Source organism: Setaria italica, chromosome V, assembly GCF_000263155.2.
Source record: "Setaria italica strain Yugu1 chromosome V, Setaria_italica_v2.0, whole genome shotgun sequence".
NCBI lineage: Eukaryota > Viridiplantae > Streptophyta > Magnoliopsida > Poales > Poaceae > Setaria > Setaria italica.
In genome coordinates, this window is record NC_028454.1 from 4,357,947 (window position 1) to 4,373,818 (window position 15,872).

At 41.2% G+C, this 15,872-nt stretch overlaps 1 protein-coding gene across 1 annotated transcript in view; it reads right to left on the minus strand.

Annotated features, from left to right (window-relative positions):
- Positions 1-4,345: 4,345 nt before the first annotated feature.
- Positions 4,346-15,872, minus strand: part of LOC101761896 (DNA gyrase subunit B, chloroplastic/mitochondrial) — a 13,993-nt gene continuing 2,466 nt past the window's right edge. The window contains exons 3-21 of the mRNA XM_004967677.4: positions 15,079-15,159; positions 14,869-14,982; positions 13,879-13,935; positions 13,196-13,297; positions 12,171-12,321; positions 12,006-12,082; positions 11,016-11,123; positions 10,102-10,172; positions 9,476-9,617; positions 9,144-9,242; positions 8,894-9,022; positions 8,640-8,754; positions 8,454-8,521; positions 7,340-7,453; positions 7,154-7,270; positions 5,347-5,400; positions 5,147-5,252; positions 4,849-4,979; positions 4,346-4,766 (exon numbers count right to left, since the gene is read on the minus strand). Coding sequence (XP_004967734.1) covers positions 4,698-4,766; positions 4,849-4,979; positions 5,147-5,252; positions 5,347-5,400; positions 7,154-7,270; positions 7,340-7,453; positions 8,454-8,521; positions 8,640-8,754; positions 8,894-9,022; positions 9,144-9,242; positions 9,476-9,617; positions 10,102-10,172; positions 11,016-11,123; positions 12,006-12,082; positions 12,171-12,321; positions 13,196-13,297; positions 13,879-13,935; positions 14,869-14,982; positions 15,079-15,159 — 1,905 coding nt within the window. The 3' untranslated portion in view covers positions 4,346-4,697. The remainder of the gene's footprint in view (positions 4,767-4,848; positions 4,980-5,146; positions 5,253-5,346; positions 5,401-7,153; positions 7,271-7,339; positions 7,454-8,453; positions 8,522-8,639; positions 8,755-8,893; positions 9,023-9,143; positions 9,243-9,475; positions 9,618-10,101; positions 10,173-11,015; positions 11,124-12,005; positions 12,083-12,170; positions 12,322-13,195; positions 13,298-13,878; positions 13,936-14,868; positions 14,983-15,078; positions 15,160-15,872) is intronic.

Below are 15,872 nucleotides of genomic sequence, written 5' to 3' on the forward strand. Positions count from 1 at the left end.
TTTTGTCCCTCCTTATTTTGTCATGGAAAGGAGTATACGGTTGCTTGATTACCACCTTGGGTAGCTTCCTTTAGAAAGCCTGTGGCCCCTCCTCATGAACGTTTCCGTGATTGTGGGAGCATACAATCAGCACGCGAACTAAGCCGTGTACGTTCAAAAAAACATTTGGCGGAGAGCACAAACTGATGGGTTGTGTCTAACAACTACTAACTCCTAGATTGAAGCTGCAAAGTGTCCAGATACAATGAACCTGTTGGCACAAAAACGCATCATGACAAATACTTGAGCACTGAACATGCAGCATGTGGAGGAGCTCGTTGCAGCGTATAGGCTGGTCAGACCGGTTATGCAGACCGATCAGACCGGTTCGTTGGGGCAGCCTGACGATGGACCAGCGAACGCTCAACGGGGAGGGACCTGTCAGGACAGGCGCACGCATGGTTGCTCTAGGGTCGACAAGCCACCTAGAACGCCCTCAATCGACGTAGAGACGAAGTATGAACAACAAGTAATAGATTGGAAAAGATAGGGCAAATGGAAAAGGTAAAAAAGATAAAAGATATATTTTTAATCAATTGGATATTCTCAATCGGCCATGACCCTTTATATTTATAGAGTGAGGAGGTCTTGTCCCGTTAGGAGTCGAAACCCTTACAAATCTCGTACAAAAATACAACTCCTACTCGGACTCTACAGACCCAAACCGGTCTGACCGGTTTGCAAACCGGTTTGACCTGTCTCCTCGGGGGCGTGCAAACCGGTCTGACCTATCTCCTCGGGGGTAGATTTCCCGATGTCATAATTCTCTCATCCGAACTCTAAATCGGACATTCTATGTACGAATTTTGATATAATCGACGAGAGCTACGCAATGGTGAAGTCTAATTTGTATTTTGATACTTTGACCAAATCGGTCTGATCGGTTGAAAGACAGGTTCAGAGACATGCTCGTCCATATCTGCCAATTTTAAGTGTCAACAGAACCTTACCTTACCGAACTGACGAACTACCTGTCCCTGGTTGTGACTTCTTGTAAAACGATGGACATGGGACACACTGTTGATTGTTTGCTGCAAGTTATTTTCGTGGAAAAAAATCAGCACAGCTGAAGAGTAATTGACTCACATGATGCGTAGCTAATGACATTTCAAAGTACCTAGCTGTATTCCCTCTTGTAAAAAGAAGTGTCATCTAGGATAATAACATAACAAGGTTCAGAATAAAATTCTACAGTGACATGTAAAAGGTATAACAAAATTACCCCTATTCTTTATAAAACCACTCTGTCCATCCCAAATTATAGGTTATTTTAGCATTTCTAAATTTATTTTGCTATGCACTTATATTTACACACTTATCTATATATATACACTTATATCTAGACGTATAGTAAAAATTATAAATATATAAATATTAAAATGACCTACAATTTGAAACAGATGAGTAATTTTGGAGAAGAAACACCAGCATGTCCCGACGGACTATGGGCGTAGAGTTCACCTCTCAATGCAACCTGCTGTCTTTGCTGTGATCAGCTTTTCACTTCGAGCTGCATTCGGGCGCATCTTCCCGCTATCACGGCATTGTTCTTCCACGCCGAACAACATGCATGCGGGGCCCAGAAATCCCTGTCCATCAGTGTTTACCTAAAATGCCTAGAGCTATTCACCCCATCCTACGAACAAATTCAGCCTCTCCAGTGGGACTTCAAATTGTTTGGGTCCTTAATCAGCCGCCCAAAATAATGGCCGGTTTGAGATGCGAGATGCATGTATGCACCTGGACGTGTTCGCGGCTCTGTTCGCGTCCAGAGAGCTAACACGTCCAAGCTTTCTTTCTCCTTCAAGCGGTGTTTGGTTGGCTTCCGGTCCGTCACGTTCGTATTCTGAGAGCACCAAATAAGGATTTCCCATTTCTGCGTCCGCATGAGTACAACAAGATACGAAAACTCAGTTATGGAGAAACATTAACGGAGCGAAATTGAAACCGATTGCGCTGGGAACCCAGAACTTCACTGCGAAGAAAATCAGAGCTCGTCAGGGGCCGGAACCCCAACAGCTTCTGATTCCAAATTCAGGCGAGTCCAGATTACAGATAGAACTTTGCAGTATCAACCAAGAACTCTGCTGCAAAATTAAAAATCATCTCCTCGATCATGTATACATGCAGGGGTTTGGTGTACGACTATTCAGCTGTAAATATGCAGGGGTTTGTTGTGCTCAAGTTTTCCTAGTCCGTCCTGTCAGCCTGAAGGCAAAGCCTAGATTGGATGCACGAACGGCGACTTCGCTCGATCTGATGCTTTTTTAAAGATAATGGAGGATAATATTACAGCTTCAGACATTCTTTTGTAAAAATGTATCAAACCACAAAGATTACAGAGGAGCACGTGCTCCAAAAGGATACATAGTCAAAACACTAGAAGATATGATGTACAAAAAGAAATAACAAAATAAGAAAAGTACAACTCAAATTCTCTAACCAGCTACTCCAGTAATCTACATATACGTCTTGTTTCGTAAGTCTTCTTCAAATGAACCAACTTCTCCTCAATAGGTGAAATCAAAACCAAAGTATGAACCAATTCAACAACGAAGAAGAAAGCAACTTCATCTGCTGATTGACGCTCTGACCACAAACTCAAAACCGCAGCACAACCATCCACACCTCAGTAGGGATAAGCAAGATACCATTAGCTATTGAAGAATTCAAGTTGGGCAACCACAATTCCCGCACGAAGTACACCACCACTCAAAATCTTTGAAACGACCCCTCCACCAAGGAAACAACGATAGTCGTTGCCGCGGCTGCTTGCAAGGTCAAAGTTTTCACCTGGAGACTTAGTAATGGGGTGGGCTCAAGACAAATTGATGGCGCCCTCAAGAGGGAAAACGGCACCCAAAGGCGTCGTCACCATCAAAGCCGGCTAAAACCAGCATGACTTTCACCATCATACCCGACCTAGCCCACCATAACATCGCATCCAAAAGTCGACGAAACGCGTCCCATACCATGCCACCGCCGATCATTAGATGCAGGAGCGACCGGCTGCCACGAGGCCACCAACAACGACCGTAAGGCCACCCCGGCGACGCAGCCGCAACCATGCGCGGCCACACCCCGTGGACGGAAGCCAGATCACCGGTAGAAAATTGAGTATCAGTCCCGGTTGGAAGGGTACAAACGCGGTTCGTGGGATTCGAACTCACGACCTCAAGCCTTACGCGTAGCTTCCTTGCCATCCCACCTACACACCACATCTGACTATATAGGGGATCCAATTCTTTTATACTAATTCGTGGGGGACCCTTTTATCCCGGTTGGAAACACCAACCGGGATAAAAGGGTCCGAGGGCTTTATTTCTTTTACAGCCACCCGTGAGAGACCCTTTTATCCCAATTTTATCCCGGTTAGTGTCGTGAGCTTTAGTCCCAGGTGGTAACACCAACCGAGATTAAAAGGGTGACCTTTAGTCCCGGTTATTCTTTCTACCCGAGATAAAAGGGTCCCCACAAGTAGCTGATTTTTTCACCCGCGACTAAAGGGTCCCCCACGGGTGGCTGATTTTTCAACCAGGACAAAAGGTGACTTTTAGTTCCGGTTGCAAATACCAACCGGGAGTAAAGCTCCGCGCACCCCCTTTTGTACCGGGCCTACTTTAAACTAGGATTAAAAGGGAGCGCATCGAAAGTCAGTTCTCTACTAATGGATGGCTCGTGCCGCAAGGAGTTTCGATGGTGGCGCCGCCATGGCACGCCTCCACATGGCCTCGTTTCTCAGATCCAGCTAGGGAAGTGCTGGGCGGGGGAGGTGTCGGATCCACCGCTTGAGCCAGATCGACATGCCGCCACCCGCACCTCGACGCGTCGACACCTTATGGAGAAAACCAGCCGGGATTGTCTCGCCGCCACCGTCCTTGTTGCCGCACGGGCTTCCGACTCTAGCGGCAACGTGGCTGGAAGAGGGTGGAGGGGCTTGGTGGCGGTGGTGGCTCGGGTTCCACCCTTGTCGCCCGAGAGGGGCGACACGGGGGACCCGAGAGAATCAAAGGGTTCCGCCCTTGTCGCCCGAGAGGGGCGACCCGGGGGACCCGAGAGAATCAAATAATAGTTCCGCGTTGGATGCATGGATGGTCAAAGCGATGTTCTCTTCGTTGCATGACAATGCAATGCAACCAAAAGTTTACTCACAGGAAGAATGTTACAATTCCCATAGTCCCTTCAAAATTGCCAAAATTCCAAACTGTGAGACAAAACCTCCTGTCCAGAACTCCGTACATACTAACTAATCGTTTGAAATGTCTTGGGTAACCAATTGATATGTCATCAGTGCAACCAAAGAATAGGCGAGACCGAGACGCAGCATAATGAATAATCCACCGCAAATTTCACTAGGTGAAAGTCTGCTACACCGTATCCGTGGCAATGTGTCAGCTACCTTAATCCATGACTGGAACGTCCCCAAACTCCCCAAGTAATCTCCGCCAGGCCAAAATGGATTACACATCACAGGACTACCACAAATGTGTCGGAAGAACCAGGAAATCAGGCAAGCCGCTGCCATCCGGGTTCCAGTTCTAGCCTACTTTTACTGCTACACTAGCACCAAATAAATTGCTGGTGAAGAACCAAGTCTTCTATGCTTGGTCGGGTGGACCTTCTATCATACAAGAAGGGGTCAGCCTTACTCAATGCACTCAAATGTCAAGTTGATCTATGTTGATCATGCTTGCAGCATTCTGGATCAGTTGCTTCCTATATTCGACCTGGAAAGGTGCAGCACAAGGATCAGAACGAGGTGCGCAAACTCTATTTTAGGGGTGCTCCCATGAATCTTCTGTTGCTTACCCGGGTACCCATTAGTGATGAGAAGACAACATTGGCCTCAGCAGCATCCTCAACCTTAAGCTGCTTTAACAGCCGCCTCTCAGGATCCATTGTAGTTTCCCATAACTGCGCAGGCATCATCTCACCCAAACCTATTACAACACCAGAGAAGCAAATACAAGATAAACATGGAGGAAACATAAGACTTGTTGAAGGTGTAACAAACTTGGAACAAACACGAGACAGTCTTGTCAATCGGAGGTGGAAGTGATCATTAACCACGTCAGGATGATATAGGACGGAATAAAATGTTCAATACCTTTAAACCTCTGGATATGATATGATGCATTTGCAGGGAAGGTGTTAACTATCTTTTTAAGATCAGCATCATCATAGCAATAATGTGCTTGTTTCCCACGCTCAACCTAACACCATGACATATATACTCAACTCTTAACAACTAAGATCAATTCGTCATTCAAGCATAAAGTGTACTAGAGTTTGAAGTCACAAACGAACCTTATAAAGAGGAGGTACACCAACGTAGATGCAACCTTCATCAAATAGTGCTCTCTGCAAAATGCATGAGTTCCTAATGAAACCCTTGTTCACAATATAAACATTTGCCAACATCTTGTGGTAAGAACAGTTACCGGATCAAAGCAAAATCTCTCGTAGTAGATAAACAGAAAAACTCATAGTGAAACTAAACTTTTGCAACCACAACCCAATCAGACAAGGAAAAGCACCAACCAACACGAACATTTTTGACATATTGGATTGAATTGGTGAGAAAGTGATTGTAGCCTTCTGTAGGAACAGTTGGTAATTGGGTATGACTAATACTAATACCAGGAGAAGAGGATTCATGTTTCCGACCACACTGTTTGGTTCTTGTGGATTTTCTGCAGTGCAAAGAGGATACTAAGGGGGTGTTTGGGAGCACTCCACTCCACGAAAAATTGCTCCACTCCACCAACTCCGAAAATTTCGCAGCCAAACGCGTCTAGCTCCAGCAACTCCGGCTCCAGGAAAAAGGTGGAGCAGGGGGGTAGATCCACGTTTTTTGTGGAGTACCTCAATAGGTGCTCCAAAAACCCCATGTACAGACCTCCTCGTGGAGTTGGTGGGTATTTACCCACCATTGCCACTCGTTACACAATAACGGTTCGCGAAAAAAAACAGACTCCCGTCGCCCAGTCCCTGGCGCGCGCCGCCCGCCCCCCGCCGTGCCGCGCCTGCCCGCCCCTGCCGCGCCCGCCGCCTACCCCTGCCGCGCCTCCCGCCGCGCGCCCACTACGCGCCCACCTCTTTCCCTCTCTCTCTCTCTTACTTCCAAGCTTTGTTTTTCCCTTTGCCCGGTGGTGGGGTGCTGGACTGCTGGCCTCGGCGTCCGCGTCCAGCAGCAAGTGCGAGAGCAGAGCAGCGCCACACTGCGTGTCCTGCCCAATCTCTAGCAGTAGCAGGGGGATTCGTGAGTGCGGGGCTGCGAATCTTGAAGAACGCGGCTGCGGCGGCGGCCATGCCGGAGTCCTGGAGACCCGCCGAGGCGAGCGCCTCGCCGTCCGATGCAGGGGCTGTCGGCGCCTCGGCTCAGAGCTAGGGCACGGGCAATGGCGGCAAGGGGCACGCGGCGGCGGCGACGGCGACGCGGGTGCTGTTCCACAAGTTGTTCGCGTTCGCGGACTCTACGGACGTTCGCGTAGTGATAGGAGAAAGAGGAGAGAGAGGAAGAAGAGAGGAGAAAATAGAAGAGTATGACATGTGGGTCCGTTCACAAAGGGTAAAATAAACCATTCACAACAAGTGCTCATATTTTTGGAGCTGGAGCACTGCTATCAGCCAAACACGTGCAGCAGCTCCATGTTTTTTTAGAGTTGGTGGAGTGGAGCTAGGAAAGTGTGGAGCTGGTGGAGTGGAGCTGGTTTTTTTGGAGTGGAGTGCTCCCAAACAGGCCCTAACTGGACTTTAGGATGAACAAACAGCCCTACAACCCCCTTTGGATTTGACCTTTTCCCAACCTCAATTTTACATGATTTCACTTTCAGGTCAAATCCCATCCTAACCAAGTACCAACAATCTTAGATTCCCTTTTTGGATGAGCATTATCCAAATCAAACCTTATCTTTTAGCCCTATTCACCCAATCCACCAGCAAGCCTTGTATAAAAGTAAAATAATGACAATAGAAGTATTGACTACACAATCAGATGTAAACTCTTTCGCAAAAAAAAAACAACAAGAAGAAGAAGATGTAAACTCTTATGAATACAGAACCTAACAGATGAGATATGCTCCTCAGTTTGCAGATGCTTCAAGATAAGTACCTGATATCTGAAGAAGAAAGTAAGGAGGAGAGTCCGGATATGTGCACCATCAACATCAGCATCAGTTAGAATAACTATCTTATGATACCGAAGAGCTTCCTTCTTAAAATCCTCACCCTAAAAGTATAATATATTAGATAAGACCCAAAAAGAATAACAGGATAAAAGAGTAAAAGAGTATGCAACCTTCACTCCTAGTCCAAGAGCAAGGATAAGATTTTGGATCTCTTCATTTTTGTACAAGGCTGCTTCATCCTTTCTTTCAATGTTGAGAATTTTACCCCTTAGAGGCAAAATAGCCTGCAATCAGTTGTTAGGCATGAATAGACTTCAAGTAAATGCTAGGAACATGGCACGTAAGCTGCAGACACACTTGTGTCGAAAAACAATCAAATATGAATTATCTTCTCATATTGTGTGGTAATGAATAATGGCCTCTGCACTGCAAATGAAGTGCATATAGTTCTAACCATTTTGTTGCCATTTGTCAATTCCTGCCAGACAACTAATCTACTTTGACCACTGACATTTTGCAATTGCTAGAGTTATGTACAGAACTAACTAATAGAAGCTTCGAGTGAAGTCCAGGAACCACTGATTCCAAAGAAATGAAAGAGAATCCATTTACAACCAACTGCTCCAGCTATACTAATATTGCACAATTTAGTTGCCGGTATTAGTATCCATGCAAACCTTGAATCCCACTCATATTAATTACTTCTAGACAATCAAACAAAGGAAGGGATAATGCAACTATATCAATTCTCAGTAGTACCTCCATACAATATTATCTAGGCTCTGGCAGCCCCATAATGCTATGCAAGCCCAGAAAGTGCAATTGCCTATGCTCGGGAGCCAAAATATCTACATACATTTTGCAAATAGCTAGAAAGAAGCCACCAGACATGGAAAACATAAAATAAATATTAAATAAACACAAAGTGCAATGAGAGAAGTTGAATGTGCAATGAGGATAAACGCATCATGCTTGGTCTGCAGAGGATGGCAGCAAAATTGTGTATTACACTATTATCCCGTTTACAATTAATTACTTCAATGCATGGCAAGCTTTTTTCTTTTTGACGAGGGCAATGCATGGTAAGCTTTGAAAAATGCAACACTACAGGAGCTGGTTAAACCAGAAATCTGGAAAGAATGGCTGGAGCATTCCCCATCAAAGAAGGCCACATCATACATATCTAATAATCTACAACTCTGAAGTCTGAACATCAACCAGAGTCCTGAAACCTGCTGTAGGTACAAGTGTTGAACATATTGAAAAAAGATGAACAAATTTTACCTGAAATCTCCTATCCCGTCCCTGCTTTGCACTGCCGCCTGCAGAATCACCTTCAACGATGAAGATTTCTGCATTTTGATTAAAAATCAGCAAATGTCAGAGCCAAGAAGTGTGGCAAGGGGCCTAAGCCAGACTACAATTTGAACCCAAGAGTGTTACAGATTGTCAATATCAACTTCTGCTCACCAGATTCTTCAGGATTAGTTGATGCACAATCAGCTAGTTTTCCAGGGAGTGAAGAAGATTTCAACACGCTCTTTGTCCTCACTAATTCTCTAGCTCGCTTAGCTGCCAAGGCAGCCTGCAACAAAAAGAGTTTATCACATACAGCATCAGAACAATAACCAACAAGCTCCTAAGAAACCATCTTGCTAAAACAATGAATATAATAAAAATATCTTTTCTTCCAAATCATGTTGAATATTACAAGAACCATGTACCTTGAGAGCATTAAGGGACTTTGATAGGATTGAATCCAGAACATCTGGATGAAGCTCTAAGTACTCCGTCAAGTTTTCTTGAACAGATTGTTCAACTATTCTCCGTACTTCTGGATTTCCCAACCTTGTCTGTGAAATAAAAATGGAAATAGAATTAACCGGCCATCCGGAGGAAATATACGAATAAATGGTAAACCATTAAATATCAGATAAAATTTGAAGAACCATGTCACCAAAGACAAGCTGTCACCTTTGTTTGACCTTCAAATTCTGGACTAGGGACCTTCACTGAAATGACACATGTCATTCCTTCTCTTACATGCTCCCCACTCAAGGTAATATCTTTATCCTACAAAGAGCAATAGATATAGTTTATTATTATTTTTATTTGGTTGGATAAATAGGATTCAAAAGTGCAGTTCAAAGAGTTAAATAGATCCATTACATATATAGTTGTTACTGTCCACACTCAATTAAGAAAAAAATCTCCAATAAAATGGTTTATAGAATCATCAGGTTGCAGTTGAGCACACGAGAGCCAATAGATGCATTCATATGCAACTAAAGAAACTACTTTATCACCTTAATAGTCTTCGACTTCTTTGCAAGGTTATTAATTGTTCTAGTCAATGAAGCCTTCAGACCTTCAATATGAGTACCACCGTCAATAGTACGGATACTGTTTGCGTATCCTAGCACTGTATCAGAGTAGGAATCAGAGCACCTGTAAATGGTGACAGTTTATTGCGTGAGAAGAAGGCAAATTACTAAGATTTGGAATAAATAGAGTAATCAATTGCAAAATCCAGTCCATAAACATGCAAGATAAATGCAGGCTAGCCCATGAACTAAAAACTATAGAACTCTGTCCACAACTTGAGAAACCAGACAAAAAGGCATGGCAGATTTATATGAGCATTTGAAAAATTTATCAGGCCCAATCCTCAAAATTTTAGCAAAAAGATTAAGGCCGAATAAGGCACTACATTTTGAGAACACAAATGTTAAAAAGTTTCAAACTTGGAAACAAGAATCAGATGTCTAAAGAAGACAAGATATCCTAAAAACTGTAGATATGTTCAACCAGACAAACTATCCCTTTGTGTTAGCAACTGATTCAAACAGAACATGAAAAGACATGATGCAGTGCCAGTACATAACATAGCTGAACAGTTTTGCAAAAGAAAAATCGAGGAAATTCATTTTACCATTGAAGGGAGACATCCACTGTTATACCATCCAACTCCTTTCTGTACGCAATCGGGTCATGCAGGGGTTTCTAGAGAAGAAAGCACATCCAAGAAATAGAATTAGGTTGCTGGATAGCAAAACATAATGATTTGCCTGTTACATGCAACAATAGACTTCAATCTGATGGCTTCATTCTTAAAGTGAAACTTAGGCCCTGTTTGCACAAGTTATTTCTTAGCTTCTACACAGATTAAGCAGAAGCTACGCCCAAAGACAGGAATGTGCTTTTCACCTGTTTCTCTAATAAGCCGGTTCTGCACTATAATAAATTATGCAAAACAGGGCCTTAGGGGCACAAGCCTCAATAATGTATGTACTAATACTAACATAACGTGCAAGTTATTGGCTAGTCCCTTCAGAACAATAAAGAATACATACAATAAGCAACTATAACAAAAACAAACCACGCTCATACATCATTTAAAATTTTGTAAGAACTAGTGCAGAGACAATCCAGTTCAGTCTATGAGCACATGAACAAAATCATGCATTCAACTATTGAAACTTTGTTGAAACAAACCAGCAAATGTAACTTATTTTTCTCTAATTCTGGAATCAGCAATATAGCAGATGATATCACTGGTCAACGAAACATTTTCTAAGAAGTCAACATTAGTGTTAAGTACAGCACATTCAAGTACTGTTCATTTCAGTTGCATGTAAAAAATATAACAAACAACTAAGTACAGGTAGATTTTAATATTTTTTATGAGTCCAGCAGAAAATACAATTTTAGCCTATACAAATAACTTATGCCTAGTCTATATTCTCTACTCAGAACTGAAAACAATCACAACTCCTACATTTTAAGAGTCTTAGCAAAATTGGAACTGGATGAAAAACATGTAGCTTCAGATGTTATAGGGCAAACCTTATCAGTATTCAACCATTTAACATATTCAACAAGGCCACCAGCATAACAGTATTCATTATGTTGAACCTCTGTGTGTCCTTCTTCTTTAGTCAAGGTTATTGTCAGCTGATATAACAGAGAAGTTTAATTAACCAGAGGTATACTTTCAACATGACAAATATTACAGCGAACCTGTGTGTGCATATCAACATTAGAAAGAAGACAGCTACAGGCAGTAAAAGCTACCAAATCTTAGAGGAATTTTTTAAACATATACAATAATTTAAAAATGATGTGTGCATGTGCAAAAAAAATTACCTAACAAAGAAAATTGCAACCGACTTAAAATGTACAATGTGATACATGCTGAGAAAGAAGTAAACAGAACATACACGACCAAGTGCAAAAGACAAGAGATTAGAGCATTTCATGATGAAAATTAACTGAAGATTATCCATCACATCAGTACAACATATTTTCCATAGCAGCTACATTTGCGTATTGTTACTTGGTTTCATTGCATTTATGGTACATCTCCCCAAATACTCACAATGAGCAGCTGCCTTCATCACAAAACATATCATCATTTATCAACCTAAAGATTTGATGGAGTAGAATATTTTCACTACTAAGGCAAAGTATATACAAAATCTACTATACTGTGAACAGAAATAAGGTGTAATCTGTCCATCAATGAAAACTACAGCTACTAACTTTTCTTTCTTTTCTAACAATGGTGAAAATAAAAGAATGAAATGCACTCCTATGCATGAAAATGGTGAATATAAATAGGTAATCTACTCAATCATCTAACAAGCATGTGTTCAAGGTCTGGGTTTGGCCTGGGTCAAGTAACGGTAAAAAGGAACTCTAAAACCTTATAACGACAGAACTCGGATCAAATTATGAATCAGCTAGCCAATAAATAAGGTAAGGCTGTTAATAATCTACAGAAATCCCTAACTGGTATAAAACAGTGAAGTTATCTATGTGAAAAGATTACAATACCTCGGGATTTAGAAAGGCAAGCTCTCGGATGCGACTAGAGATTGTATTGAAGTCAAAACTGATGGTGGTGGTAAATACTACATTTAGAAAAAATGATTAATCACTGGAGCAGCATCACTGGTAGTGCTTAGACCAGAGAACTTCTTTTGAAGAATAAAAGCTTACTATCTTTATCAGGCCAAAATCTGATGCGTGTTCCTTGGCGAGAACTTGTTTCACCAGACAGTGTGATACTATTTAGTGTCGTCAATGGTTTCCCCCGAGAATAGCTTTGTCTGTATTCCTTCCCATCACGCCAAACAGTAACTTCAAGTGCCTGAGTTAGTGACATCACGACGATTAATTGAATCAAAAGCGCAGAAGATGCAGGGGTAATAAATCAAAGACATACTAACAATGCCATTGACACTTACTTTCATATAAAGGAGCAATGTTAGTGAATACAATATAATGGAAACTTCCTTAGACAGAAGCAAATTGAAAATCATGGCAAAATTTCAACAAAAATGCTCAGTATTAAGTATTAACACTACAGCTAAAATCACAGTACAAAGCAGAGGCAAGACCCACAGAATTATTGTCCATTACATGCTGACCTGTATCGTAATTGTATATAACCACACATGTTCTTTCTCCGGATGTTACTTTTTCAGGTAAGTTAAGATATGACAGGCAAATGTTGCTTAGCATACTATATACCATTATGATGGTGGTGTTTTGATAGCAAACGGCACGCCATTAAGCATTATGAATTCATGTAGTTTAGAATAGTCTTGAAATATTAAATAGCAAACAGTGATTCACATCAGCTGCATTACTTATCTGTTTACATGTTAAAATAATTTTTCATCTAGCACTGCCTCAAAGGAAATCTGCAAAGGGCTGGTAGTCCTTAACAGTGATTCAATTATCCTGTACCTACCCTTACACATCATAACACTCGCAAAACCATAGAAAAAATATTTTAATCCTCTGCCATATTACTTCTCAATTCTATTGCTATCTGGATTTGGGAGGTTAGGTTCCACAACTTAATTAGGGGCTACTCACAAAAAAAAACATTATAGCAAATGAAGCTACCAGATTACCTAACTCTGTCACCCAATAGATCAATTTTATGTATACATTTTTTTTCTTAATTTTTCCAAAGAACAGTATATTCAAAGCCAACAAGAGGTCAAAATACAAACCTCTGATAAAGCATTAACCACTGACAGGCCAACACCATGCAGCCCTCCAGAGACACTGTAACCACTCTTTGAACCTCCAAATTTGCCACCAGCGTGCATTAACTGAATTATTAAGAAAATACAACTGTTATTGAACATAAAGAATTTCAAGTGTTAACCTCCAAGAAAAACATCAGGGTTCAGAAATGAAAGAGGGTTCATAAACATGCTTAAGAATGTGCATGTAACCAAACAAGCACCATATACTGACAAACAAAAGAGCAGCTAAAAGGCTACACTTTGTTTATGCAGTGGTAATCTAAGGCAACAAAGCACTCTTTCTGGACTACTCAAACCAAACACTCCAAAACAATGTAGGCAACAAAATAGAAAACTAAACTAACAATGAAACTAAAAATGGCATCTTGTAGCCATTTTGTGTGGAAACAGTTCACAAACATTTCCTTCTTTGCTTCTTATTCTATGCCAGCTATATTCGAGCATTTAACAAAATTCAGAAAATAACTAAATAAGAACAAAATGACATAGTAATTAGTAGAAGAGTGTTAAGACTTGCACAGTTTTGCTTTATAAGCATATGTAAATGCAATAGCAAAACAATGGTTCGCCTACTTAACTACAACAAATAGGCCACAAAATTCACAGCAATTAAAATGGGGTTAAAGAAAAGGGTTGAAGTATACCGTTAAGACAGTCTCCACACAAGATTTCTTCGTCTGGGGGTGTATGTCTGTAGGAATCTGCAGTACGTATAGATTAAAGAAGTAATTTGGTTAAATGACAGACAAAATGATATTCCACGGAGGCTGTACGAAGATGCATGTTACGTAGTCCAAAGTTTGCTTTTAAGTTCTAAAAAGGTACAAGAGAAAAAAATTACAGCTCAAGAAAACATCAGCAAGTTGTTCAATCAACAAAAATATTTGAACTAGAACACAGAAATCCAGCAATCCTTTATATTATTCAAGCAAATTAGATATCACAGTTGGTATGGAGTATTAATAACTAAGATCATAAAAGGATGGAATGAGACTGCCAAAGAAGCATTACAATGAGTGCACCCAATCAGACAAACGGGCAAGGGGATGTGCATCAGACTGCCAAAGAAATACTGTGCTTTAGTAAACAGGTAACACCTCAGCTGCTATAAGCAAACAACCAAAACTGTGCTAGAACTGTCCATGTCTGGACAAACATACAGTGAAAATGTGGCAGATGACATGCAACTCCTAAGATGAGAAGGGTCAATAAAACCCTCCTATTGTCCTATTGATGGATTAATCGACACCTTTGGCTCCTAGAAGTCTAGAACAAATTCCATTCTATCACGGATTCTAACATGTGTGCAACAAAATAAAAATGTTGTCAATTTAAATAAGGACTTGATGAAACATGGTAAGGACGAGCATAAATGGTAATTCATTGCTTGGCACATCAGATGTTAAATAACAGCTATTTCATGTAAATATGGTATAAAGGACAGAGATTTCTTAAATATATATTTGACTTGACTACCCAACAAGTACAATGACCTGCCAGAATGAACACAACAGCATAACACATGAAATTCACCACCGAACCACATAGTTCTTGACTATTTCAAAAGCATCAAGTGTGGACTTTATTTCCTTAATAGAATAACCATGGAATTCAGATTTTTATAAACTGCGTACCCCACGGCCATTGTCTGTTACACTAACTGAATTGTCATCATGAAGGACTACATTAATCTTCGAGGCATGACCCGCTTGAGCTTCATCCACAGCATTATCCAATATTTCATAAACCTATCATACAGCAACCAAAACAACGATCAAACAAGGCACAAAACAGAAAACAAAAAAAAGGAGAAACAGAAGCATAATCTCTTGCATTCCATTTACCAGATGATGCAATCCACGTGGTCCTGTGCTCCCAATGTACATACCAGGTCTTGTGCGAACTCCATCTAGGGCTTCTAAGACCTAAAAAAATTACCGATTGAGCATAAAACCAAAGTTGCTCAGAATAATTCATCCATAATTCCAATGAGTGGCAAAATTCATTCACTAATAACACATTGTTAGCTTTTTAACAGTATGGGTAAAATACATAACAAATACCTTAAGATCTGAAGTTGTTTTGAAAATGAATGGCCATGTATACAGTGTTTTCTAAATTATTAAAGAAAAAGTAGGACATAAGGGTTATTTGCATGTACCAAACTGATCTCAACCCCTTTCGCTCGGTGTCATGATTCATAATCATAAACCACCAAGGAATTTGGAATCAATCATACACATCAATAATGTCATGAGTTTACATGAAAGAGGACAGACACACAAATATTATGTTCGTGGCATGCTACATAGGTCTTCATATCAAATAATCCAAATGGCGCCCCACAGAAAACAAGTCCATGACACCACCATTTAACCAAAAATAATGCACTTCATCAATCCATTGAAGATCTGAAGGCGTTCATATTAACAAATGAGTGCGAAGGTTGCTTCAAACTAATTTCTCTAACATTTGCACATGAACCTACAAAATCTGAAGAAAAGAATGCTCAGCAATTTTGTATTGGTTCACAAGGTTGTTTGGCACCATTTAAACGCCACTCCCTCCTAGCTCTCCCTCACCTACTTACAGAATGGCAGGCACGCTTGTGCTCCCCCCCACCCCCCACCCCCACCCC